Here is a 25417-nt window from a genome sequence, read left to right as displayed (position 1 = left end):
TAATATTATTATTATTATTATTAATAGTAGTAATAGTAGTAGTAGGAATAGTAGAAGTAGTAGACGTAGTAGTAGTAGTAGTAGTAGTAGAAGGAGTAGTAGTAGGAATACTAGAAGTAGTAGAAGTAGTAGTAGTAGTAGGAGTAGGAGTAGTAGTAGAAGGAGTAGTAGTAGGAATACTAGAAGTAGTAGAAGTAGTAGTAGTAGTAGGAGTAGGAGTAGTAGTAGAAGGAGTAGTAGTAGGAATACTAGAAGTAGTAGAAGTAGTAGTAGTAGGAGTAGGAGTAGTAGTAGTAGGAGTAAGAGTAGTAGTAGTAGAAGTAGGAATAGTAGTAGTAGTAGGAGGAGGAGGAGGAGGAGTAGGAGTAATAGTAGTAGTTGTAGAAGTAGTATTAGATGGAAGAGGAGTAGAAGTAGTAATAGGAATAGTAGTAGGAGTAGTAGGAGTAGTAGTAGTAGGAGTAATAGTAGTAGTAGTAGTAGGAGGAGGAGAAGTAGAAGTAGTAGTAGGAATAGTAGCAGCAGTATTAGGAGTAGTAGTAGTAGGAGTAATAGTATTAGGAGGAGGAGGAGGAGTAGTAATATAAGTAGTAGTAGTAGTAGTAGGAGGAGTAGTAGTAGGAGTAGTAGTAATAGTAATAGTAGTAGTAGTAGGAGGAGGAGGAGTAGTAACAGTAGTAGTAGTAGTAGGAGGAGGAGTAGTAGGAGTAGTAGGAGTAGTAGTATTAGTAGTAGTAGTAGTAGTAGGAGTAGTAGTAGTAGGAGTAGTAGTAATAGAAGTAATAGTAGGAGTAGGAGGAGGAGGAGAAGTAGTAGTAGTAGTAGTAGTAGTAGTAGGAGGAGTAGTAGGAGTAGTAGGAGTAGTAGTATTAGTAGTAGTAGTAGTAGTAGTAGTAGGAGTAGTAGTAATAGAAGTAGTAGTAGGAGTAGGAGGAGGAGGAGAAGTAGTAGTAATAGAAGTAGTAGTAGTAGAAGTAGTAATAGTAGTAGTAGCACTATGGCACTGTACAGCCATTGGTGAGATCAAGCTGCTCTCTGAGAGGTGCTACTAAAAACATAAACTCACCCTGCCATCACTAGTGAGGAGGATGGAGTCACTCTTTATGTCTCTGTGGATGACTCCCTGCGTGTGGAGATATGAGAGGGCTTTCAACACCGACAGACACACTGTGGCAATCTGCTCCTCATTCATCCTGCCAGGAAAATACAATAAAAACCATGAGTTTCCAGATAATACATCATCTTCACAGGAGGCAAAAACGACCTGATAAGAGTTCAAAATTACCGTGTATGAAATATGGTGTATATATGCAAATACATAATAAAAATACTCAAATATAATGGTGTCAAAATAAATACAAAAGTATGGCAACTGAGAAAATGTACACAAATGAAATATTTTGAAAATACAGAAATGCATTTGGTATGGCGACATGACAAGTACTGCCACTTCAGTTTAATAATGGTAATGTTCAGGTGGCTGATAGCTAATGCTAACACTATCTACTGCTGGAACAAACCCACTGGTGATCTGCACTAAATCTAAACGGGCAAGTCCTTCGTTTGTGTCTCTGCTATATTTACTGTAGTATCACTGTGTGTTGTTGAAAGCTCAGTTAAAACAACTACAAAATCATTGCAGATTTCTTCACTAGACTGCATCAAGCTCACTAGCTAGAACTGAATTTTGTAACGGACATCCAGCTAACTCCCTAGTATTCAGCTCAGTGGCTAGCATCCAGCTAACTCCCTAGCATTCAGCTCAGTGGCTAGCATCCAGCTAACTCCCTAGCATTCTGCTCAGTGGCTAGCACCCAGCTAACTTCCTAGCATTCAGCTCAATAACTAGCATCCACCCTACTCCCTAGTAAAAAACTATGATGTATAATAAAGGCCATTGCCATTCTTTGAATATCTTTTTTTGTTTGTTTTAACATATTAAATATACAGCAACAGACATAAAAATGAGTTAACATCTTGCTACTCTTTATTTCCTTTCTCAGCCCGGGCAAAGCCACTATGCTGTTCATAAACTGTTCGCAAACCAAAGCTTTTGATAACAATTTTTATGCTACAGAGGATGTCAACATTAGAGCCACTCTAAAATGTGTCATTCAACATAATACACCGCATTTAAAAACATTGAACACACAAGCATTTGATACAAATTACCCACCAATTATTCTTACAACCAAAAAAACACAAAGTGGCACTTTGTATTTCAAGTAATTCAAATACATGTATCAGAAATACTGCCCAGCCCTGCGTGCGCACACACGCACACACAATCGCGTGCGCTCACTCACACGCATTCGCGCACGCACACACACACACACCTGCAGGAAGCAGTGTTTCTCAAACCTTATCATTAACAGCACATGTACAGCAACAGAACAATAGGACAAAAAGACAATAGCAGTCCTGCTCATGCAGCAGTTGTTCAGATGCAGTACGTCTGATTGAGCAGCACATCGGCTGTAAGAGCATGAACATGAGGGCCAGCTGTCGGGGCGGCTCCCTTGTTCACTTCTTCTCCCTGCCCGTAGCCTTCGAACTGCACTCGAGGGGAACCCTTTGTCGTGCCATTTGTTTGTTGACGCCCCCGCACTTTGAAGAAACCCGCTCCCCCTCGCAGATGAGGGGTTTAACGATCTACAGACGCGATGTTTGTGCGCGTAATTACATTTCCTGCGTAGTCATTGGTCGTGCTGGATGTATCTGTAGGCGAATCTATTGTCAAGGACAAACTTTAATCGTTAGTTCCGTAAATGTGCATAAGAAACAAAACCCAGCCCCTGCAGAAGCTTAAAAGAAAATCCCTCCAGTTCTCTGTTCTCAGGCTCAGACACACAGGAATATATTACAATGTATCGCCCACCTGTGCAAAATCTACTGCTGTCACGAGCTTCATTTCAGCCTGGGTTTAATTGGTATCTGGGTGCTGTTTGAACATCCTACACAGTCACGCAGTTTGGCAGTTTGCACTCTATCTCGGCAGCTCAAGCAAACTGAGTTAAAAACAGCTGGAAAGAGCAGCACAGCTCCAGATAGGAGGTCACAGTCCTCAGATGTGGTCCCCTGTGGTCACAGTCATCAGATGTAAAATGTGCTTCCATTTCCATTTAAATGCCACTTTTTCCTATAAACCCATAATGTCATGTAATAGCACTGTGAACCATGAATAGAACCACCATAAGTATAAAAAGCTCATTTCTTCCCCTGAAATAGTAAAAAAAAATATGCACAGAACCAGTGCATGTGTCCCATGGAACTGCCAATGCAGAGAAACTTGATGTGCTTTATGCTACTCACTGTAATAAAGATTTAATCCCAGTGTATTGTTCACCGACTCTGAATGCTCATATCCCTTTCTCCGGAGGCGCTTTGTTAACACAGTCTCTCTCACTCTGAATGTGAAAGAGTACATATTAGCATTACATTCGCAGAAACAACAGGCTTTTTCTCTACAGCTTTCCATTACCAAGTCAAACAGCACATGATGCATCGAAACAAAGAGAATTTAAAGTGAAAGCAGCTGAGCTCACACCTCCTCTATGACTAATGAAGAGTCTGCTAGTGATCTCAGGACTTCACGCCCGACGAGGGCGCCCACCCTCCTGAAAGCATGCAATTAGATCCCAACACCGTGCCACATGAGGCTGATGTACACTGCCAATGACTGTAATTATGAATACACTCCAAGTGGGCGTAAACACACAGGCTGTTTAAAACCCAAACTCAGCAAAAGCAGACTTTGTGAGTGAAAATGTGCACCTTACTTTCACAAACTAAGTGCTACACTTGAGTGTATTCACGACTAGTGGACAATTTAGCAACGCCAATCCACCTACCAGCATGTTGTGGGGAGGCGGGAGGAAACCGGAGAACAGAGGAAAAACACGTGGACATCGGATGAACATGCGCACAGACAGTAACCACAGGTCAGGACTGAACCCTGGAGCTGTGAGACAATAACTCGCTGCACCACTGTGCCATCCAACTTCAGTTAAGCAAGCACATAATAAAACTCTCATTACACCTGCACATTTTTCATGATAATCTAATGCCAGTTAAACCGGAACAGTTACATGTGAAAGTAATCATCTGGGACAAGATCTACAACCCCAAGTCCAAAAAAGCTGGGACGCTGTGCAAAATGTAAATAAAAACAGAAAGCAATGACTTGCAAATCTCAAAATTTTCATAATAAATCCCTAATATCTCCATCTGGGGATAAATAAAGTATTATCTTATCTCATAAACCCATATGTTATTCACAGTAGAACATAGAAAACATATCAAATGTTTAAACGCTTATTTTTCCAGCCTTTTTGCTGCCCTGTCCCAACTTTTTTGAGACGTATTGCAGCCATCAAATTCAAAATGACCTTATTTTTTCCCTGAAATGGTACATTTCCTCAGTTTAAACATTTGATATGTTTTCTATGTTCTACTGTGAATAGCATATGGGTTTATGAGATTTGCAAATCTTTGCATTCTGTTTTTGTTTACATTTTACACAGCGTCCCAACTTTTTTTTGGAATCGGGCTTGTGGTACGATTCCCCATGTGTAAACTGAAGCCGATACATTTCCGGTGAACATGTGATGACACCTTTTGGGATGGTTGATTTTAAACATAAGCACAGTGAAACGACAACAGGAGGAAAACCATGAAATGAAAAATAATAATAGGAGAATGTCAGGAAATTGGAGCAATTCAGAAACCTAAGCACTGTTGGTCAAGCGTGCCGAAGATGAAATTATTTGACAGATGAACAGTGCAGCCTGGGATAAATCATTTCTGAGCCAATCAGCAGCAGGCTCTGAGACTGCAGTGTATACAGAAGAAGAAAAACAACCTTTGTGATAAGTACTTGAACTGAAAACTGCACAAAATACACTGATTTTTAATGTATCAATGGACTTTCCTAGCAACAGTGACTTTATAGGTTAAATACTGTTTGAAGGCTTACAACCTATTTCACCAAACGTGTTTCCATTGTTACACCATGGCCTAACTGTTGTCCGTCATTACCTTGTGTGCGTGACGATATCTGTTAAAGCCCCGCCTTCCAGGAACTCCATCACCACCCAGAGCTCGTCTCCAACCAGGTAGCTATTATACATGTCCACCACGTTTTCATGGTGGTAGTCCCTCATAATCACCACCTGCAGCAAACAGACACACAAGCCCATGTATAAAAAAAAGCCGTACAAACAGCATGTACTGTTAGAATCAAAATAGTTTTGTCTATGGATCTAATTATGATTTCCAGTATAATATTTCCCATCTTACAAAACAGTCATCAATGTATTAGTATTAACAAGACAAGTTTCATATTGTATTGTTATATGACTATAATTACGCTACAGTAACTTTGTGCAGTAACTAACTACAGCGCTGAAAGTAAACAGGGTTATACGTGTTCTCTGAAATGCAGAGTTTGCACAGTAAAACCAAAATTCATACATATGCAAAGAACAATTTTAACCGCAGTCATCGTTGAAAGAGAGGTATAATTAGGATTAGCAAAAAAACAACAACAAAAAAAGATCATGAGAAACAACATTTGCTGTTCACAAATGAACGACACCACACACCAACCATCACAGCTCTTAGTGCCACTTCGTAGGAAGACAGAAATCGGGGACGAAGGAATTTACGTATTTCTGAATTTGCACTATATGCTCAGAAAATCTAAATGATGAACGAATGAATGATCAACTTTAACGGTTACAAATGTATATAGTTTATGCATTTGATCAGTATTTTCACTGATATGACCTTAACATTGAATCGTCTTATTTAATACTTGGTGTAGAGACCCCTAGATTAATATGTTTTGCAGTTGCTTGCGCTTGCTCTTTTTTCCCACCTTTCATTATTATTTTCGCTAAAGTTTGTCTTATATGGGGTATTAACTGTCATGTTCATTACAATAACCAACAGCTTGGTGGCAACCAAGCAGGTAATCAAGTCTGTCCAGATTCCCAAATGATCGAAAAGCTATGAATTAAGGATGTCAGCCATTTTTGTCCATTCTCCCTCACCTCATTAAAGAGCAGCTCGCGCCGCTGCTGTTTTCTCAGGTCCATCTTTTTGACGGCCACCTGCTTGCCGCTGTGCTTCTCCGTGGCGATGCACACGATGCCTGTAGAGCCCTCGCCAATCTTTAGGAAGTTGTCCAGGTACTCACGTGGGTCACCTGGGTTCACTACAAGCTGCAGCGCAGCACGGAACTGCTCATGAGAGACACGTGAGGGTGGTGGAGGCTCACAGGCTGAGCCCCAGTATCCAGGAGGGATGTAGGGTGAGGAGGGCTGGGAGTGAGCCCCCTGAGGGGTGTATGGAGGACTGGGCTGAGATGGAGGGTGGTGATAGGGCGATGGCTTGTAGTGAAAAGGAGGTGGGTACTGAAAGCTTGGTGGGTAGCCCATCTTGGCATGGCTCTGAGGTAGTTTGAAGGGGCCGCGAGGGTACGTCTCGGCTCCTGGCACCTGCGGGCTCCCATCCCGAGACCTCCTGTCATACTCGCCCTGTTCACGAGGGCACAGAAAAACACAAGTTCTGAGAGTACAGCAAACAGAATACAGCAAACACAGAACCTCCTTGACAGATCAATCAACCATATTTAGACTATATGACGAGGATAATTCTTTGTAAATATTTAGCACATCGTTTATCAAGTAGCTAAGGCTTTCAAGGAAGAATGCAACACCAGAGTCAATGCAATATATCAAGCAACTGTAAACAGGGTACAAGAACAGAGTAGGTGAAAACAACAACTTCAATACATACAGAAGTGTACCTGTTCTGTCCCCTACCAATATGCACCTAGAATTTCAATAATTAGATTCATTAATGCAATCCTGACTGAAAAAAAAAAATGTCCTGTAATCTCTGTAATCTCATATGAATTTACTCATAATCATTATTCAAAAAGATGTACTAAAAATATCTTAATTTGTTCCCAAAAACGTCATGTGAATCTGGCTGAATAAACACTACTTCAGATTTTATGCAAGAGCATAGCGATTCTAATATCTCTTACACCACAGCAAATATGATTGATACACACACACACACATACACAGATATAACAAATCCCACAAGAGACTTTCCTTGCCTCAGTGGGGTCAGGATGGGCAGGAAATTAAATTACATTAAATGTGTTAACCCCCACTCCAGAACACATTTAGGAGGACGTGACGGGGAGACTCCTGTAAGATGCCGGACGAGAATCCCTCTACGGTGTGTAATTATGGCCATTTAGCCAATCACGTTCTGCTGATACGCTCAAGGGATGGAGGAACCCTGAGACCCCCTCATATGGTGCTGCAATCATTCCCCGGCTGGCTGTCAGCCAGGGCTCTCCTCACCCATGTTCGTTAAACGCACATTAATCTGAATTTGGCAGTATAATCAACAGCCCAACTGGACTGTGAAATTGAATTCTGTGGTGGAACATCGCACGGGCCGTTTTTATGCAAAGGCTGCAGAAAACGACTGTGCCACGACGTCAGTCTGTCACAATGAGCCCCCCAGCGTGTGCATTTGTGCGCGCGCGTGTGTAAGAGTGCGTTTCCCCAAGCGCTTCACGTTTAAACAGTGGTCCACAACAGCAGGAAAACACTGCACTGCCTGACATGTCTAAGCTGAGTGAGAAGAACAAATTTTTCCTAAGCATCTGATTAAAAGGGTTTAATACAAATAATGGAATAAAATGTAGTGAATCCTTTTCACAATGCTAATAATAAACCCTTTATAGCTCCATTAGTAACTACTTGATCCTGGTCAGGGTTATGGTCGGTCATGAATAAAAAGTAACCTACTGGTCAGTTATCTAGATTTGAAAACACCTAAAAAATCACCTGAAACAAACAACACTAATAAAATAATGATAATAGGACAAACATATGCACCTTAGTCTTCTGTAAGAGACATTCAATTACAGAGATCCACAAAGCAAAGCACAGTTGTATGTGTATAAAGCCTCCTAAGCTTTGTGTAGCCTCTCCTCCAGTGTCTCAGATGAATTGCTGTTATCTGTGAGACTACTGGTGTTCCATTAATTGATTTCTACACCGCGCTCCTGAAAGTAATTGTGTGTCTATGGCAACCCAGCTCCGAAGTAGATTAAGTTGCGACATGAAATCCATCACCAGGCCAGTACGGTAAAGATCATGGGCATCGTGGACATGATTTGGTTGTCTGCAGTGCTATCAGAGTGTGGGGGAAGAGTGAGACTGACTCATCATGGTCTCAAGATGGGGCACCAATTTTAGTTTTCTGTGTAATTAGAGTCATAAATAAAAAATACCAACAGATTCAATAGCCTGACAGACTGAACATTTCATCACAAAATACTGGAGGCCCTCTGGGTCCCTATCTTCTCCTCAAAGGCTCAAACGTTTTAGTCGTGCACACAAATGTATTGTTTGGTTTGTGATTCATGCAGGAGCCCTATAACAATCATGTTTTCCTACCAAGAAACAACATTAAGTTGAGAAGAAGAAGAAATACTGCATACACTGCTATACCATTCCACTGTAAAATGGGCAGAATAAATAAAATAAAATAAAATTTAAACTTACATTTTTTTTTCTTAAAATGGTACATTTCCTCAGTTTAAACATTTGATATAGTTTTCTATGTTCTATTGTGAATAACGTGGGTTTATGAGATTTACGAATCATTGCACTCTGTTTTTATTTACATTTTACACGGCGTCCCAACTTTTTCGGAATTGGGGTTGTAAGAACGTACTTTTTTCATTTTTAATCATAGTTGTGTTTTTAATCACAGCTTTTATTTTAGCTAGCAGGTTATTACGAGTAAACAAATGTCACATTCACAGCACATTTTAAAACATGATGTAGTATTACACAGAAGGCTATTCTGAATAACCACCTGGACCTTTCTGATTCATCCTCTACTTTGATTGGGAGCTTTCTTCACTTTCTGCTGCTGTAGTTGGTCCCACATCTATACCATAAAGATGGACCTTCCCAGGATTCATCCTCATTTCAGGGGATAATCTCAGATGTACACCTTCTATGAACTGCTGCTGTAAACATAAACTGTCCTGTTCTCATCCCAGGATACACAGCCCATTATTTACACTATGATCAATCCGAATGGAGAGTCCTCTCAAGGTTTCCTCCTGATGTTTCGGAGAGCTTGTCCTTTCCATTGTCACCTCTGGCTCGCTCATTAAGAATCTAAATCGACATCCAGACTTCTGTAAAGCTGCTTTGTAAAAAGTAACTTTCAAAGAAGTTCCTTCAAGTAACTTTTAATACAACCTTGTATTCCAGAAGATTCTGTTTTAGACCAGCTATTGTTTTCCATTTATTTCCAGCTCTTTGGACGCGTCATCCATAAACACAATGATAGCTTTCATGTCTATGCTGATGATCTATAATTATACTTACCAGCTCATTAGATTCATCAGCACACCTATGCACAATAAAAGACAGCAACCTAAACGCTTGAATGAATAGAACTGTTATTCACCTAAATTCTAATCAAACTGAAGTCTGCCTGCAAAGAGGATGCTGATTTAATTTGATACATATTCTGAGAAACCAAAAGCTACGGTTAATACCGTGTTGTAATTTTTAACCCGGGATTTACATTCGATTCCCTTGTAAGTATCATCTGTAAAAGTCCATATCATTTTACAAACACAGCCAAAATAAGACACACGCTAACTCCACATGAGGCTGAGAGATTAGTGCATGCTTCCTAGCGCATTCTTAGACACTACACTGGACAGCTGCAATGTGTTTCTGACTGGTAGCCCTTCTGTTTTGTTAAATAAGTTCCAGTTAATCCTGCAGCCTTACCAAGAAAAAAGACTATTCATGTATGACTGTGCATGTTTTTAATACTTCTCGTGATCTAGATATGCTTGAATTTCAATAGCAAAACCTGTATTTATCAATCTGAGGTATATAGGAAAGACATCTAGATGACTGAGTGCATTACCTTGCCAATGATCTGGGAGGCAGAGGTGTTTTCAGAAAGACGAGGGTAAGTATAGGAGCTGTATGGCCCGTGCGGTGCAGCCTTGAAGGCACTGATGCCGTAGGGCAAACTAGGCTCCTGTAAGCCAGAGCCTGATCTGGAGCGCTGCCGAATGGCTGGCTGGGGGCTTGTCTGACAAATGTATGATGACTTTGGCCTCTTTTCATAGTCATCCCTCAGCGCTGCAGTATAGATACCTCCACCCCAGTCACCATCCGGGTAGTTGATCTGCTCACTGTGTAGGGAGGCCCGTGACGGCGTCCCCAATGGCTGCTCGCGGTAATCCTGACTGGATCCTCCCAGAGAGGCCCTGTAATAGTTCCTACTGCCACCTGCAGCCATCTCATCTGTGGACAGGCGCACCTTGCTCTCTAAGTAGGCGTGGTAGTCTGGTGGCATCTTGCCATAATCGGAGGACTTCTGAGGCATGGCATCTGGGTAGAAAGGGCTGCGAATGGTGTGGCCGTTCTGTTTGAAGGAGAAGCGGTAATGGCGCCCAACCGCCCATTCTCCATCATACGCACCTTTGTCCCGCTCCAGTGGAAAGTCCCTGCTGCTGTCCAGATCGCAGGAATATCGGGCAAAGTAGTGGCTGAAGCCGTTCTCCTCTGGGCCGCTGCTGCTGGCGTTAGCCGAAGCTATAGACAGCTGCTTGACTGAACTGGCCTGGTGGGCTCCTGGTGGACTCTCTTTGCGCAGAGAGTTGGAACGGGTCACAGAAATGTTGTCAAACTCTTCGAGTAGTCCATTGATGGAAGCATCTTTGGGTGGCTTGCTGCCCCGCACAATGGTCTAAAGAGGGAAAGGTTGGAAAGAGTAAGTAACCCACTAGATTAATCCCTGGGCTTAGATGATGCACTGACCACTACAGTAACAGAAGGACAAATGCTTCTGTCTTTAAACAGTGAAAAGAATTACATCACACAGCACTACAGGGTGCTTGTTGCAATATGACCCAGAAAATGATTACAATAAATATCAGTGGGAGTCTGACAAGAACATGCTATAGTAATCTCAGAATTTAGCACACTGTGGCTTTGAGCAGAACTGCTTTCATCCTAAACAAATGGAGCCTCAGCACATCCCATTCCACCCCTACCTAAGAGCATTTCACAGATATGCTATGACTCATACTAAGCTCTTTTACTCTCAGTGTAGGAAAATAAAACTGGAAAAAATAAATAAATAAAATAAACTATTTCACCTTCTCAGGAGTCAAATGTATGCATCAAATGAAGATACTCAGTTTTTCCCCTCTCTTTGTAGAATGTGTAACTTGTACTAACCTGCTAGTAGTTGTCCAAGAACCTGTCAGCATTTGAAAATACCTGAAGTAGTGTTTTCATTTAAGTATAACAGGAACAGGGCACCTCCATAGTGCAAGCCAAGGCATCAGAACACTGGTGTCAGATGTTGGTCAAGTGGAACTGATGGTGTATCAACCCACTGAACACACATCATTTAAGTACAGGGGAAATGTCATTGAGACCAGCAAAGTTAAACTGCCTTCAGGAATCTTATCCAGCAATATCAGCGCACAGTCATATAACGTAAGGGGTGTTTTTCCTTTCGACACTTTTCATTTAATTTATATATAAAAATGAAAACTGCACATAACACAACGTATCTGCTGCTGTTCATAGATAAGCACAATGCACCGTAATAACAATCTGTACTTTAGGAACATGCAAAAACACAATGGCAGACAGCCAAATAATTGAAACAGACGATCCATTAAATATTTATTGACTGCTGTAACTCAGCCTGCATGGCTGATATGCTCCAAGTGTTGATTTTAAGGCAGGAGTTTATAAATCTCCAGGATAGGCCAGTCACATCATAGCAGTGTCATTAAACCAAGTCCTATCCATCTCTATAATGCAGTTGTCACTAAAAGATGGGGTCACACACCAACCCGAGCCTAAGGCTTCAGCTCAACACACAGCTCACGTTATAGGAACAGTGTCAGTGGACTACTGCAATAGACCACAACAGCATGTCTGTCTCAAACAGGACCTCATCAGTATATCTATCCTTCCCCATCCATCACTGTCGCTCTGGCTACTTTATATTAATTTCTATTAACGTCAATAATAGGAGGATTTGTTCTGACAATAAGGTCACACTGGAGAAATCGCTACGAAGCAAAGATCAGTAGTAGTAGTAGTAGTAATTTATATCAGTCGCTGACATAAATTGGAAATGATGCATTTAAGTGTCTTCTTGATAGAATAATTGATCAACGTTAACCAGCTTTTGTAAGACGGAAATATATATATACGGTGATGGGTTTTTTTTTCCCCCTTGAGAAAGCCCAGCAGGTTCTATAAAAGCCATTAAGGATTATGTCAAACAAATATGAACATGAATTGTACATTTTCTGCTTAGTTCGTCTGATGCCAAGCAGGAGAAGATGGAGTGTTTATTACTGAAGAGAAAAGAAGAAACTAGGTCTGGAATGGAAATCAATAAGCACGGAGAAGCACAAAAGGGGAGGAAAAAAAGAGGGAGAGAGAGTGTGATGGAGAGAGGAAGGCAAAGGGAGGAGGTGTAGTGAGGTTAATTATGTGCCAAATCAATGTCAAGCTCCAGAATCAAACTCAGTTTTGGAAAACTGCCCATTCGTTTGAATTAGGTGTCTGATAATGCTGGAGTGCCAAGTACTACTTTCACATACTCTCTCTCTCTCTCGCTCTCTCTCTCTCTCTCATTATTTTGTGAGAGTGGTAAATTCAGCACTGTACTCTCTTCCTCTCTGCTGGCTGTTGTGACAGGAGCCATATTTCACCCGGGCTCTGTCTCTGGCCTGTCCTGCTGTGATAAGGTGTAATAGATCCACTCTCGGCCCCGACACCGCTGTCGTCTCAAGGTAAGTGAGGGAACGAAATGAGGGAGCATGAGAGCAGTGAACAGGTGGAGGAGGAGTGTTGGAAAGAATGGGCTCACCAGAAGATAAGCAAGGGATTAACCTTGAATGTAATGAAGTGTGTGTGTGTGTGGGGGGGGTGTAATTAATGACACTGCCTCTAGCAGAGCTCAACACCACTAGCTTTCCTCAAAACACTCAGATGAGGCCCATAGATGAGGGCGGTGTGCAGGTCTAAAGCGGCACACGCTAACAAAGTCGCCCTCTTTGATCGAGGGGAGTTGTGAAACATTGTTGTGATTCTTGTTGTGAAACATTGGGTTTCACAACAAGAATCTCCTCATGGTGCTGTTTTGAAATAAACGGTCAACTACTGATGAGGAGTCCAGTCCCAATAAATTCATTCTTTAACTGAATTACAAAAACTGAAAATAGTATAATCAAAAGCAATTCCCACAAAAATGTCATCATGTAATAGCAGTGAGACTGGGCTCACTATATCAATATCCCAGCTTACTAGCAGATCTGCTATCATCTTATTATCAGACTGCAGCCATGTCCAGCACATCATACTACCAGGATCCGTTTGTATCATTATACAACTCAAAAGGACAGGAAACTATATACAGGTCTAATCTCTGTTATATCCTTATACCCTTGCCTCAAGTATTGTCTCTGTCTCCATAAACTCCAAAGGCAAGAGTCAGGAAAATTGACTCGGGGAAACTTGAAGTCATAGTCTCTTATACTCTACTCTACTTAATAAACCGAGACCAGGGTTGCCAGGTCTGCGCAACAAAAGCAAAAGCCCAACTAAATACCAAAACTCAAATCCTACACTGTGAGAAAGCAGCTTTAAAAACATCATTCCTCTCAATATTTCATTCTCCAAGGTCTTAAAATGGCCTTGTATTATTACTAACACATAACAGCATGCATTCACACAGAAACATACAAAGCTAATATGAAGAATGGGAAGAAATGCAGTACTATCACATGACACCAACGGACATGGTCACTAGTGTATGGTGAGAAGTTTAAACCTGTGTTGGGAGATCATTTGCGATGATCTTTAGGTCATTTTGGTATAGGATTTGGTTCTAACCTGGATTTTTACTACTTTATATTTTATATACTGTAGATATAATATTAACCTCCAAGCCATGGAAGTAAAAAACAACAACAATAGTTCAAAAGTTGCCCATAGTGATGCTCCTGATAACTAGGACATAGTCATAAAGGATTCCCAGAATCTATTTATGTCTACTCTGACTAGCTCTTTAGAGTGCACAATGACTGAAAGTGGTGTTTAGACTGTCATCTTCCAAACAGACCTCTGGCTCCACCTTCTGGTCATGAACGCTCGTTGCTTGATGATTAAGAGATTTTTCTTGTTCACAGTCAGAACGTTCAACATGGACAAAAATAATCCGATATTAACCCGATTAAAACGATACTCTGATTAAGAATCTACCATGTAAACAGCAATTTCTGATGACCTTAATCCGATTAAAGTCATACTCGAAGTAAACACAAATGGAATTAAGACGTGTGGAGTATTCCTGTTTTAGTCGCATTATCAAAGTGCATTACAGACATGCACACACCTTAATCACACTATTAACGTCGTGTGGGAGTTTTCAAAGCATTTTGCGACAGGACACGTACACACACAGTGCAGTGCTAAACCGTTTTACGTTATACAAGAGAGCACGGCTGCGTCCGAAACCGCGTTACCTACTATACAGTAGGCGAGATACATGTATTTCAGCTACTATATAGTAGGTAAGTACGCGGTTTGGGATGCAGCCCACGGCTTCAAGCAGTCGTCTATTTGCACGTACAGCATTATTATAATTAACCGCACTTGGCGCTTTCGTAAAAATGAAAAATAAAAACACCCAAAACTGTATACGGTACCATAACGAAGACGAATTGTATGTCGATACGTGAAATTCTGGAGGGAACGTCGGACGGCGTGGCGCGGTGACGTAATGACGTGTGCCGTTAATCCATCTATGTTCTATAACATGTAAAACGGGGACCTGACAGGAGTATTCTAAAAGCGACTCATGTAAACACCTTAATCAAAATATCGTCTTATTCAGAATAAGGTCAATAATTAGATTACTGCTGTCCATGTAAACGTAGTCAGTGATACTAGCTGAGCAAAACCCACTGTTAAAAAAAATTCCACAACACGAGTGATTTGTGTGAATCAAACTTTGACATTTGCATGATGAGATTATTAGATTCAACCTTAATGATGTGTTTAAATAAGTAACCTTTAAAGGTCAGACGCAATGGGCTTTAAAACCTACTGAAGTGTGACATCGAAGATAGCATGAGTTCTTCTGAGCAATACATCAAAATCTCATCTCGGCAAATACTGTACTCCAGTACTCCAGGAGGAGAGGAACTTGTGCAGCACAAATGCACTCCAGAGTTTATGACAGAAAAAACTGCTACAGCAAATAAGCCCCAGAAGCACAATTATGTTTCTGACCCATACAGCAACAGGAGTACAGATTGATCCTTACACATCAGTAATGTTAGGATCCAATGGGCTTCATTCCTAAATGAATTAAAGACAACACAATCAAAGATAACAGTAAGAAATATACGAAACATAACCAAGAGGTTATTTTCAGGGTTTTGGGTGCAAAAAAAAAAACCCTAGTCTCACCAAAATTGGACAGCTGAAAATTGAAATAAGACCCTGCAACTTTTATTTTTATTTTTATTTTTTTTTCCATTTATTAACTGTCCAGATTCAGTGCCCAGAGTGTCCTCAGATTCCTGACAGGAGTGGTACCCAATGTGATTTTCTGCTCTTGAAAAGTGGTTATTTGAATTACTTTAACCTTCCTGTCACCTCAAACCATTTACTTTACATTTATGGCATTTGGCAGACGCCAAAATGTGTCTAAGCAGTTGCGGCTTTGCTCGAGGACCCAACGGTGGTGGCTTGGTGGTGCTGGGGTCTAAACTAACGACCTGCCGATCAGTAGCCCAACGTCTTAACCACTGCCAAATCAGGCTGGCCATTCGCCTTATAAACAATACATTTCCACCTACAGAACTGCTCCTCGTGGATGTTTTTTGGGTTGTTTTTTTTAGGCTCATGGTAAATAAATGCTAGACTGTTGTGTGTGATAATCTCAGGACATCAGCAGTTTCTAAAATACTCAAATCAACCCGTCTGGCACCAACACCTTTAGATGAATGCAATTCACATCACCTTACTGGTCTGTACACTTAGTTCTGCTACCAGTTTAAGCGATAAGATGATTTAAAGGTTATCTGTATTGGGGACAGATGCTGTAGATCTTCCTCTTGATTTTTTCGCAGAGCTGCTTTGCTTTGATCATGAAATCAGACATCCAGATCGCTGTCATATCACGTCACCTGTTCATTAGTACAGCAACATTAGGCTGATGTCACACAGCATCATGTGGTATCAGATAACAGAGCCATTTTTAAGAGTACAAAGACAAGTACAATACTTACCTGATTCCTGACCAGTATTGGTATTGATGCATCCCTAATATGCACAACAACAACATTCACACATGTTCATGGTTTATACTGATGGAAGGAGGGTGGACGGACAGGTAGGAGTGTAAAAGAGTTGGAGGGAATGGGGCAGCCACCTTGTAACCCACAGTTCACAATCATTTGAAGAATTTAGTCAAGTATGCTCCACTATTAGTCAGTCCGTACAGGAGTTCTGAGTTTTTTTGGGATTATTACAGCCAAAAATGATTGATTTTGCTGCAAGTTTTTTTTTTCTTCAAAATTTGTGATGCAAGTTGCATATATTTTTGTATTTTTTCTTTCCGAAAACTACTTGAATTGGCGAAATTGCAAGTGCATGAAACTGTTTTGCACGGCCTTTCGCTGTGATATCTGTAGGTCAGTGAGACCTTTCAGATGTACTCACGTATGACGCGCGGGAATCGAAGAGGATACTGGCTGAATGTGCGTCGTGATAATGTCGCATGACACATCTTGGTACGAATGTGCAGAAAATCTGCAGTAATTTAGAAAAACTGCAAGCTCCTCTGAATATTGTGGCGTTTGCTTGATATTTCTGAGATTGCAAAAACGCTACATCCTGGAGGGACTGATTAGCAACAATATAAAATTCACCCAAACAGAGCTTAAATAGTTTGGAGGAATTGACAATTTACAAATCAACTATTTGGATGATGCCTAGACTGGTATAAATTTATTATATGCTAAATATTGTGATGACATGATACGGACAGTCATGATCATCATATCACCCACCAAGTTTATCTGTTTTATTTAGAGCATGACCTTTATTTGTTCTTTTTTCAGTGCTGTCTGCTGTGTTAATTCAAACAGAATTAACTCACCAACACACCATGACTTAACTAAGCACTGAGTCACCAACACGCAGACATTAAGTGGATCTCCTCCTTACTAAAGAGTCCAGCATAAACAGTTACCTATACATTGCTTAAACACCAAATAGGGAGATTACAGGATGTATATTTCCTATACTGGCCAGCAGATGGCATCTTTCTACTAATCACTTCTTTATTATAAACAGTTACCTATACATTGCTTAAACACCAAATAGGGAGATTACAGGATGTATATTTCCTATACTGGCCAGCAGATGGCATCTTTCTACTAATCACTTCTTTATTATACACAAATATCATCAGTAAAAAAAATAATAATAATAACAATGAAGCCAAAAATAGTTTTAATATAAGGAGATGTATCTGAATACATTTTATTTATCCATTTATAAGTGATCAATTTATCAAATTTGATAGTGCTAAATGTTTTGGAGTAAATATATTCCTATGTTCTTGGAGCATACTGCAAAGTTAGCATTGTAGTAATCTGTTCAGTTTAAACAGCAGCAATAATACTCATTTTCTGTTCTGAACTAATCCGCCTGCACGAGGGCTCGTGACTCTAACGTAATGATATTTTCAAGCACACCTTGACCGAAGATTTGCCCTTCGTTACGGCAAACCGTTCACAGACCCCATCTTTAGTGCAAATGAAAGGCCAAAACATTATATTCCTGCCTTGATGAAAGAAGGCTTAAAAGGTCCTGTCCTATTTCTTACATTCCAGGTTTTGTGGATTTTTGTATTTACGTCACCCAACATCAATATTAATAGACTACTTCACCTAACAAAACGGATACTGGTTGAATTATTTCATCAGATAAGTGTTTTTAACTGTGTGTCTGTTGGAACATAATATGCTGCTGATTGCTGGTCGCATGACTGATGCATGCACCCTGACTGAGTTTTGTATTGTACCCATCTGTCCAGCTGCCTTTTGTGCCATGTGCTGTTTTAAAAAGAGAGTTTCTAACTAGAGATGCACCGATGTATCGGCCGATACCGATTAAAGGCAATTTTTCCCGCTATGGGCCATTGGCTGATAGTTTAAAAACATCCGATGATCAGGGCCGATTATATCCTGTCAATCAAAAGAGGGCGTGAAAACACAGATTTCGTGCTGTGTGTAAAGATGTCTCTTGTATGGAATGACTCTCTGTAATCTCTGCACTGCTAAAATTTTACACCGGAAGTGAGCTGCAGTGAAGCGGGAGTTTCTGCACCGAGTCTAATTATTTTTTTGTCGCGCTGCTCGTGCTGAATTAAAGCGCCAGTACACTGTTGAAAGATGAATTGATAAAAAATATATATATATATTGCACAGAAAAATATATATTTGTAGAGTAGTGTATTTCATAAAAAATTTATATATATATATTATATATATATATTATATTATTATTATATATTATCAGTTTGATGTTCAGTGATGAAGTCGAAATGCTTGTGTTTGTGGTGAGTGAATGTGAGACTAACAGGAGGTTTTTTAGAATTCAGTCAATGTTAATATGAATTACTAACATTCAATAAGTTAAGAAATCTTACTTTAATCTTCAGAATTTAGTTCGTGTGTTCATGTTAATTAGAGTAATGTGTGTTCTGTTTATGAGTCCAGTTACTGTGAAACAACTTGTTGAAATGGAGAGAATAAAGATTTTATTTGCATTTCTTTCAGAATTGGGGAATTAATTATTATTAATTTAAAAGAAGGCATAAAAGGCAGAACTATCGGTATCGGTTATCAGTATCGGCCGATATCACTCTGAATAATCGATTATCGGTATCGGCCGATATCACTCTGAATAATCGATTATCGGTATCGGCAGATATCACTCTGAATAATCGATTATCGGTATCGGCAGATATCACTCTGAATAATCGATTATCGGTATCGGCCGATATCACTCTGAATAATCGATTATCGGTATCGGCCGATATCAATCTGAATAATCGGTTATCGGTATCGTCAGATATCACTCTGAATAATCGATTATCAGTATCGGCCGATATCACTCTGAATAATCGGGTATCGGTATCGGCCGATATCACTCTGAATAATCGGTTATCGGTAGATATCACTCTGAATAATCGGTTATCGGTATCGGCCGATATCACTCTGAATAATCGATTATCGGTATCGGCCGATATCACTCTGAATAATCGATTATCGGTATCGGCCGATATCACTCTGAATAATCGGTTATCGGTAGATATCACTCTGAATAATCGATTATCGGTATCGGCCGATATCAATCTGAATAATCGGTTATCGGTATCGTCAGATATCACTCTGAATAATCGCTTATCGGTAGATATCACTCTGAATAATCGGTTATCGGTAGATATCACTCTGAATAATCGGTTATCGGCAGATATCACTCTGAATAATCGGTTATCGGTATCGGCAGATATCACTCTGAATAATCGGGTATCAGTATTGGCAGATATCACTCTGAATAATCAGTTATCGGTATCGGCAGATATCACTCTGAATAATCGGGTATCAGCCGATATCACTCTGAATAATTGGTTATCGGTAGATATCACTCTGAATGATCGGTTATCGATATCGGCCGATATCACTCTGAATAATCGATTATCGGTATCGGCCGATATCACTCTGAATAATCGATTATCGGTATCGGCAGATATCACTCTGAATAATCGATTATCGTATCGGCCGATATCACTCTGAATAATCGATTATCGGTATCGGCCGATATCACTCTGAATAATCGGTTATCGGTATCGTCAGATATCACTATGAATGATCGATTATCAGTATCGGCCGATATCACTCTGAAAAATCGGTTATCGGTAGATATCACTCTGAATAATCGGTTATCGGTATCGGCCGATATCACTCTGAATAATCGGTTATCGGTAGATATCACTCTGAATAATCGGTTATTGGTAGATATCACTCTGAATAATCGGGTACCGGTATCGGCAGATATCACTCTGAATAATCGGTTATCGGTATCGGCAGATATCACTCTGAATAATCGGGTATCGGCAGATATCACTCTGAATAATCGGGTATCAGTATTGGCAGATATCACTCTGAATAATCGGGTATCGGCAGATATCACTCTGAATAATCGGGTATCAGTATTGGCAGATATCACTCTGAATAATCGGTATCGGCCGATATCACTCTGAATAATCGGGCATCGGCCGATATCACTCTGAATAATCGGTTATCGGTAGATATCACTCTGAATAATCGGTTATCGGTATCGGTAGATATCACTCTGAATAATCGGTCATCGGTATCGGCCGATATCACTCTGAATAATCGGGTATCGTATCGGCCGATATCACTCTGAATAATCGATTATCGGTATCGGCCGATATCACTCTGAATAATCGGTTATCGGTATCGTCAGATATCACTATGAATGATCGATTATCAGTATCGGCCGATATCACTCTGAAAAATCGGTTATCGGTAGATATCACTCTGAATAATCGGTTATCGGTATCGGCCGATATCACTCTGAATAATCAGTTATCGGTAGATATCACTCTGAATAATCGGTTATTGGTAGATATCACTCTGAATAATCGGGTACCGGTATCGGCAGATATCACTCTGAATAATCGGTTATCGGTATCGGCAGATATCACTCTGAATAATCGGGTATCGGTATCGGCCGATATCACTCTGAATAATCGGTTATCGGTAGATATCACTCTGAATAATCGGTTATCGGTATCGGCCGATATCACTCTGAATAATCGATTATCGGTATCGGCCGATATCACTCTGAATAATCGATTATCGGTATCGGCCGATATCAATCTGAATAATCGGTTATCGGTATCGTCAGATATCACTCTGAATAATCGATTATCAGTATCGGCCGATATCACTCTGAATAATCGGGTATCGGTATCGGCCGATATCACTCTGAATAATCGGTTATCGGTAGATATCACTCTGAATAATCGGTTATCGGTATCGGCCGATATCACTCTGAATAATCGATTATCGGTATCGGCCGATATCACTCTGAATAATCGATTATCGGTATTGGCCGATATCACTCTGAATAATCGGTTATCGGTAGATATCACTCTGAATAATCGGTTATCGGTAGATATCACTCTGAATAATCGGGTATCGGTAGATATCACTCTGAATAATCGGGTACCGGTATCGGCAGATATCACTCTGAATAATCGGTTATCGGTAGATATCACTCTGAATAATCGGTTATCGGTAGATATCACTCTGAATAATCGGTTATCGGCAGATATCACTCTGAATAATCGGTTATCGGTATCGGCAGATATCACTCTGAATAATCGGGTATCAGTATTGGCAGATATCACTCTGAATAATCAGTTATCGGTATCGGCAGATATCACTCTGAATAATCGGGTATCAGCCGATATCACTCTGAATAATTGGTTATCGGTAGATATCACTCTGAATAATCGGTTATCGATATCGGCCGATATCACTCTGAATAATCGATTATCGGTATCGACCGATATCACTCTGAATAATCGATTATCGGTATCGGCAGATATCACTCTGAATAATCGATTATCGTATCGGCCGATATCACTCTGAATAATCGATTATCGGTATCGGCCGATATCACTCTGAATAATCGGTTATCGGTATCGTCAGATATCACTATGAATGATCGATTATCAGTATCGGCCGATATCACTCTGAAAAATCGGTTATCGGTAGATATCACTCTGAATAATCGGTTATCGGTATCGGCCGATATCACTCTGAATAATCGGTTATCGGTAGATATCACTCTGAATAATCGGTTATTGGTAGATATCACTCCGAATAATCGGGTACCGGTATCGGCAGATATCACTCTGAATAATCGGTTATCGGTATCGGCAGATATCACTCTGAATAATCGGGTATCGGCAGATATCACTCTGAATAATCGGGTATCAGTATTGGCAGATATCACTCTGAATAATCGGTATCGGCTGATATCACTCTGAATAATCGGGTATCGGCCGATATCACTCTGAATAATCGGTTATCGGTAGATATCACTCTGAATAATCGGTTATCGGTATCGGTAGATATCACTCTGAATAATCGGTCATCGGTATCGGCCGATATCACTCTGAATAATCGGGTATCGTATCGGCCGATATCACTCTGAATAATCGATTATCGGTATCGGCCGATATCACTCTGAATAATCGGTTATCGGTATCGTCAGATATCACTATGAATGATCGATTATCAGTATCGGCCGATATCACTCTGAAAAATCGGTTATCGGTAGATATCACTCTGAATAATCGGTTATCGGTATCGGCCGATATCACTCTGAATAATCAGTTATCGGTAGATATCACTCTGAATAATCGGTTATTGGTAGATATCACTCTGAATAATCGGGTACCGGTATCGGCAGATATCACTCTGAATAATCGGTTATCGGTATCGGCAGATATCACTCTGAATAATCGGGTATCGGCAGATATCACTCTGAATAATCGGGTATCAGTATTGGCAGATATCACTCTGAATAATCGGTATCGGCCGATATCACTCTGAATAATCGGGTATCGGCCGATATCACTCTGAATAATCGGTTATCGGTAGATATCACTCTGAATAATCGGTTATCGGTATCGGTAGATATCACTCTGAATAATCGGTTATCGGTATCGGCAGATATCACTCTGAATAATCGGGTATCGGTATCAGCCGATATCACTCTGAATAATCGGTCATCGGTATCGGCCGATATCACTCTGAATAATCGGTTATCGGTAGATATCACTCTGAATAATCGGTTATCGGTATCGTCAGATATCACTCTGAATAATCGGTTATCAGTATCGGTAGATATCACTCTGAATAATCGGGTATCGGCAGATATCACTCTGAATAATCGGTTATCGGTATCGGCAGATATCACTCTGAATAATCGGGTATCGGCAGATATCACTCTGAATAATCGGGTATCAGTATTGGCAGATATCACTCTGAATAATCGGGTATCGGCAGATATCACTCTGAATAATCGGGTATCAGTATTGGCAGATATCACTCTGAATAATCGGTATCGGCCGATATCACTCTGAATAATCGGGCATCGGCCGATATCACTCTGAATAATCGGTTATCGGTAGATATCACTCTGAATAATCGGTTATCGGTATCGGTAGATATCACTCTGAATAATCGGTCATCGGTATCGGCCGATATCACTCTGAATAATCGGGTATCGTATCGGCCGATATCACTCTGAATAATCGATTATCGGTATCGGCCGATATCACTCTGAATAATCGGTTATCGGTATCGTCAGATATCACTATGAATGATCGATTATCAGTATCGGCCGATATCACTCTGAAAAATCGGTTATCGGTAGATATCACTCTGAATAATCGGTTATCGGTATCGGCCGATATCACTCTGAATAATCAGTTATCGGTAGATATCACTCTGAATAATCGGTTATTGGTAGATATCACTCTGAATAATCGGGTACCGGTATCGGCAGATATCACTCTGAATAATCGGTTATCGGTATCGGCAGATATCACTCTGAATAATCGGGTATCGGTATCGGCCGATATCACTCTGAATAATCGGTTATCGGTAGATATCACTCTGAATAATCGGTTATCGGTATCGGCCGATATCACTCTGAATAATCGATTATCGGTATCGGCCGATATCACTCTGAATAATCGATTATCGGTATCGGCCGATATCAATCTGAATAATCGGTTATCGGTATCGTCAGATATCACTCTGAATAATCGATTATCAGTATCGGCCGATATCACTCTGAATAATCGGGTATCGGTATCGGCCGATATCACTCTGAATAATCGGTTATCGGTAGATATCACTCTGAATAATCGGTTATCGGTATCGGCCGATATCACTCTGAATAATCGATTATCGGTATCGGCCGATATCACTCTGAATAATCGATTATCGGTATTGGCCGATATCACTCTGAATAATCGGTTATCGGTAGATATCACTCTGAATAATCGGTTATCGGTAGATATCACTCTGAATAATCGGGTATCGGTAGATATCACTCTGAATAATCGGGTACCGGTATCGGCAGATATCACTCTGAATAATCGGTTATCGGTAGATATCACTCTGAATAATCGGTTATCGGTAGATATCACTCTGAATAATCGGTTATCGGCAGATATCACTCTGAATAATCGGTTATCGGTATCGGCAGATATCACTCTGAATAATCGGGTATCAGTATTGGCAGATATCACTCTGAATAATCAGTTATCGGTATCGGCAGATATCACTCTGAATAATCGGGTATCAGCCGATATCACTCTGAATAATTGGTTATCGGTAGATATCACTCTGAATAATCGGTTATCGATATCGGCCGATATCACTCTGAATAATCGATTATCGGTATCGACCGATATCACTCTGAATAATCGATTATCGGTATCGGCAGATATCACTCTGAATAATCGATTATCGTATCGGCCGATATCACTCTGAATAATCGATTATCGGTATCGGCCGATATCACTCTGAATAATCGGTTATCGGTATCGTCAGATATCACTATGAATGATCGATTATCAGTATCGGCCGATATCACTCTGAAAAATCGGTTATCGGTAGATATCACTCTGAATAATCGGTTATCGGTATCGGCCGATATCACTCTGAATAATCGGTTATCGGTAGATATCACTCTGAATAATCGGTTATTGGTAGATATCACTCCGAATAATCGGGTACCGGTATCGGCAGATATCACTCTGAATAATCGGTTATCGGTATCGGCAGATATCACTCTGAATAATCGGGTATCGGCAGATATCACTCTGAATAATCGGGTATCAGTATTGGCAGATATCACTCTGAATAATCGGTATCGGCTGATATCACTCTGAATAATCGGGTATCGGCCGATATCACTCTGAATAATCGGTTATCGGTAGATATCACTCTGAATAATCGGTTATCGGTATCGGTAGATATCACTCTGAATAATCGGTCATCGGTATCGGCCGATATCACTCTGAATAATCGGGTATCGTATCGGCCGATATCACTCTGAATAATCGATTATCGGTATCGGCCGATATCACTCTGAATAATCGGTTATCGGTA

At 40.5% G+C, this 25417-nt stretch overlaps 1 protein-coding gene across 2 annotated transcripts in view; it reads right to left on the bottom strand.

Moving 5' to 3' along the window:
• Window positions 1–25417, bottom strand: part of pak5 (p21 protein (Cdc42/Rac)-activated kinase 5) — a 50205-nt gene that overhangs the window by 3936 nt on the left and 20852 nt on the right. For both annotated transcript variants that reach the window (XM_053614879.1, XM_053614880.1), the window contains 4 exons: window positions 9994–10824; window positions 6054–6539; window positions 5038–5171; window positions 1067–1193 (listed from right to left, as the gene is read on the bottom strand). In XM_053614879.1, the coding sequence (XP_053470854.1) occupies window positions 1067–1193; window positions 5038–5171; window positions 6054–6539; window positions 9994–10824 (1578 nt within the window). The remainder of the gene's footprint in view (window positions 1–1066; window positions 1194–5037; window positions 5172–6053; window positions 6540–9993; window positions 10825–25417) is intronic.

Source organism: Ictalurus furcatus, chromosome 25 (assembly GCF_023375685.1).
Source record: "Ictalurus furcatus strain D&B chromosome 25, Billie_1.0, whole genome shotgun sequence".
Taxonomy (NCBI): Eukaryota; Metazoa; Chordata; class Actinopteri; order Siluriformes; family Ictaluridae; genus Ictalurus; species Ictalurus furcatus.
The sequence above is the reverse complement of the archived record's forward strand: the minus strand, read 5'-3'. Positions and strand labels throughout refer to the sequence as shown.